General features: G+C 47.9%; 1 protein-coding gene across 1 annotated transcript in view; it reads right to left on the bottom strand.

Moving 5' to 3' along the window:
* Positions 1 to 1,429, bottom strand: part of ror2 (receptor tyrosine kinase-like orphan receptor 2) — a 42,462-nt gene extending 41,033 nt beyond the window's left edge. Inside the window, exon 1 of the mRNA XM_034896650.1 lies at positions 988 to 1,429. Coding sequence (XP_034752541.1) covers positions 988 to 1,051 — 64 coding nt within the window. The 5' untranslated portion in view covers positions 1,052 to 1,429. The remainder of the gene's footprint in view (positions 1 to 987) is intronic.
* Between the last annotated feature and the right edge of the window lie 2,411 nt (positions 1,430 to 3,840).

Below are 3,840 nucleotides of genomic sequence, written 5' to 3'. Positions count from 1 at the left end.
GTAATGGAAAACCAAAAAAAGCGAGTAGACCCGAGGCGAGTCGAGTAGATACCACGCAGTGGAAAACCGCCATTAGTTACTAGTTACTTTAGTTACTAGTTACTTTAGTTCCTGGTTCCTTTCCACATTAAGATCCCTGTGATGATGGGTCCATCTACTGATGTATGAATATTAAATAAGTGACCATATCAGGTCATGTGGTGCCTTTGTGTTCACCTTGGCAACACGCTGCTTCTTCACTCCTCATATGAAGGAATGCTGGGGGCAAAGGTGCTAATCATTCAGCCCCCCCACCCCCCCTCCCCCTTTCACTTCATAACAAATGGTCAGTCCTCAAAGCCGGAGCTGAAAACAGGAAGTGTCCGCGGCCCTGCCCCCCCACCGCGGGGGGAGTCCATGAATTAGCATGAGTGACAAAAGACGCGAGATGACCGCGAGCGATGCATCCAATCAACATGACAACGACACGGCGGGGGGGGGGGGGAGACACATGTCAACAAACTCAGAGAGGACAAAGAGGGTTTAAGTGATCACATAAACCTATATGGGGGGGGAGAGAGACACCCCTCCTCACCCCTTAACCTGAAAACTACCACAAACATCTGAAACATTATGGGGAAAAACAAGACAATTAATTCTGTTCTTAAATAAACGCTCAGCCATTTTAGTAACGTAATTAAAAGGGGGGGGGGGGGGCTGCCTTTCGTGAACGTGTGTGTGTGTGTGTCAGTCATGAAAGCCTTTGATGCAGATGTATCAAGCAGTTAGCCTTTAGGAGACTTTTCTGCGAATGGGACGGGACTCGGCTCCGTAGGGTCCACTTCTAACCCCAGCCAGGAGAGTCCAGAGGACAGGCTCCGTCTGCTGTGTGAGACCATCTGAAGGGAATGTGGAGGAAGGTGAGTCTTAACTTTCTCAGCGCTGTGCCCGTTGGCTCGACCCCGAGCCGACCCTAGCTTTAAGGCTTCAAGTCGAAAAGAGGCTTACCGTGACATCTCAGACAGGGAAACAAGGACAGCATCCAGAGCGAACTCCTCAGGAACGGTCCCATAGCACCAGCTTCTACTCACTAGCGCGCGCTGGTAAATGGGGGAAAAAAGGAGACGGAAGGTAAGCGCGTCCAGTTTTTAGGAGCTGGGCTTCTTCTCCTGGACCTTTCCTTCTTCTTCTTCTTCAGGTTTTCCAAGTCAGCAGCCGGATAGAAAGCGCTCTCTCGGAGGACTCGGACATGGAGGAGCGGGAAAGATGCGGGTTCGAATGGGGAAACGGAGCCGCGTGCATCCCGTGTGCTGTCCGCCGGAGACGTCGACAGCCGCGCGGCTTCTTCAAAGCTGCTGCTCCCAAAAGTGGCCTCTGTCCTCGCGCAGGAACCGCGCGTGCTTGGAAAACCGGAGGGGACGCACGCGCGTGCTGACACGCACACGCTTACGTATTGGTCGAGGGCCCCATCTAGAGACAGAAGGTAGGTAGCTGACAGCAGCTGAGCCCATAGCAACAGTAGCATCAGTACAGCCTTTACTTCAGGAAAAGGCTTTTTGATCCTCTTTTATTAATTCAACTGGACATTTGTCTTTGACCTTCAGCACATACCACGTCAGAGGTCAATTTCTTTTCAAATTCATTTTGGAAAAGTAAACAGCGACAAACCATTACAAACAACACGCTGAGACAGAGAACGAGTCCCAGGGACAGAAAGAATAAAATAACATAAAACAGAACCTAGAGGGGCCAGATGGGAGGGAGGGAGGCAGACAAAAACAACACACACAGAAACACACACACACACACACACACACACACACACTGCTACAGCCCGGACTTCACAGCCTCAACCATGTCCCCCCCAGTGTCCAGAGAGAGACTCGTGGACAGCTCCAGATCCACCCCATCCACGTAGGCAAAAAAGAAGCAAGTTCCAAAGGATAAAAAAAGCGCCTTTTCCTGCAGTAAAGGCTGTACTGATGGTACCTGCCTGGCTATAAATGTCTTAGAGATAATGGAGCCCCTCCGTTCCCATTGTGGGGCTGTTGTCGGCCTATGGCGTCACACGTTGACTGAGGTGGTAACTTCTGTTTGCATGGCTTCAGTGAGTGTAAACACGTGTATGTTGCGTGATAAATTCCCATTACACTTAACTTTGTACCCAATATAAAATATATTATTGAATGGCAGTTTGGGCCTTTTAATTGTTCTGTAACCGCTACATTTCCTAAGGTAACTCTTGAAATGTTGCCTCTCTAACCCCCAAGGCCTCGCTTTCTGGTAGCTTCCTATAATCTGGATTACAGCAGAAACCCACGGGGCCGTCAGCAGCACATTTAGTGAACTCTGCACTCGGGTCGGGTTCCTGTTGGGTTCTTTGGTTGGTGGGCCTGTCCAAATATGAAATGGTAGTAGAGAGATAAACTTAACAAATTGGTCATTTTCCAGTTCTAGGAAAACAGAACAAAAGTAGAAAAAGCAGAAAATCCATTTGATGTTCTTTACAAAGTAAATAATTGTCAGACTGACTGACATGTGATGTCATTTTTCATTAAAATCAGTTTTTAGAACAGTCTCATGATATAATCGGCACCCATGTATCAGGAACAAGCTCTAATGGTTATTTTACAAAAAATGCCATAACTCAATTTAAAATCAGATATATATCTACATAAAAAGTAACATGAAGAAACAAAAGACTGAGAAACAAAGAAGACAACTGCAGGTGTAATTCTCGGTGTGTATTTGTGGTAAAACATTCAGTCACATTGAAAATAACAACTCATGTCCAGATTATGAACCAGTCGACTGCAAACATTAAAACAACGAGCGTGCGTCTCCTCTTTGGTCAGTGCGTAGAAAGCAACCGGTCATTGGTCTGTGGAGATTCTCACTGCAGTGGGTTCTTTAGTAGTGACGGGGGGGGCGGGTAACAATGTACAACATGTAGTGCACACAGTAGGATTATGACACATGATAAAGCCTGGGTACCCAATCCGTTACTTTTTAGACCCAGACCGAATTGCCTTTAAAATACTGAGTATTGAAAAATGGAGCTCTGACGCGCCACCGCGACGCCTGACCTCCAACCGAAAAGGCCGTCGGGCTGGTCATTCGGATCCCGTCGGTCCAAAAAGGCCTCGGAACACACCGGGGCGACATCGGCGTACGAGCTACGCGTGCCCGAGACAATACGCCTCCTTAACAGCAGGTGGCGCTAATCTGTGTTATTGCCCAACAATTTGAAATGGAAATTACAAACGTGGGTCTGGTTTCTCCCGAATTTCAAAGTCGGCCATCATGGAGGCTCGTTCAGAATACGATCTCCCATTTCACAAAAATCCTTCACGGAAACGGGGTTCTGAAAACATTTTAAGCGAGAAACAGGGCGTACGGACAAAGGTCAGTTTAAAAGATTGTTGTCAGATTTTGAGAGGCCTTCGTCTCGCTCGTCACTGTTTTAACACAAGTGCAATGATTTGCTAGTCGAGGGCTAGCACTCAGCCAATCAGATTCAACGAGTCAAATCGGCCCAAATTAAAGCCGACGGCCCCTCAGACGGACGACGCCACAGACCACAGCAAACAGACTCGAGTCACCGACCTCGCCAGACTGTCCGGCGGCCGATAATCGGGTTGGGGTGATAGCGGCTGATGTGTCAGTACCTCTCATCAGTGTCAGTGAGCCAATCAGCATCCAGCATGGTTCTACCAAGATCTAATAAGGTCTCTGATTGGCTGTAACGTTACATGTTGAATAGGCACGCAGGAAAAACTCTACACAGAGACCGGGCTCACGTAGTAGGAGCTGGAACATAAATACCAAGATCTGTGCAGTAATGTCATTTCATATCATTTG

The sequence above is a fragment of the Etheostoma cragini genome, chromosome 16 (genome assembly GCF_013103735.1).
Source record: "Etheostoma cragini isolate CJK2018 chromosome 16, CSU_Ecrag_1.0, whole genome shotgun sequence".
Lineage (NCBI taxonomy): Eukaryota > Metazoa > Chordata > Actinopteri > Perciformes > Percidae > Etheostoma > Etheostoma cragini.
The sequence above is the reverse complement of the archived record's forward strand: the minus strand, read 5'-3'. Positions and strand labels throughout refer to the sequence as shown.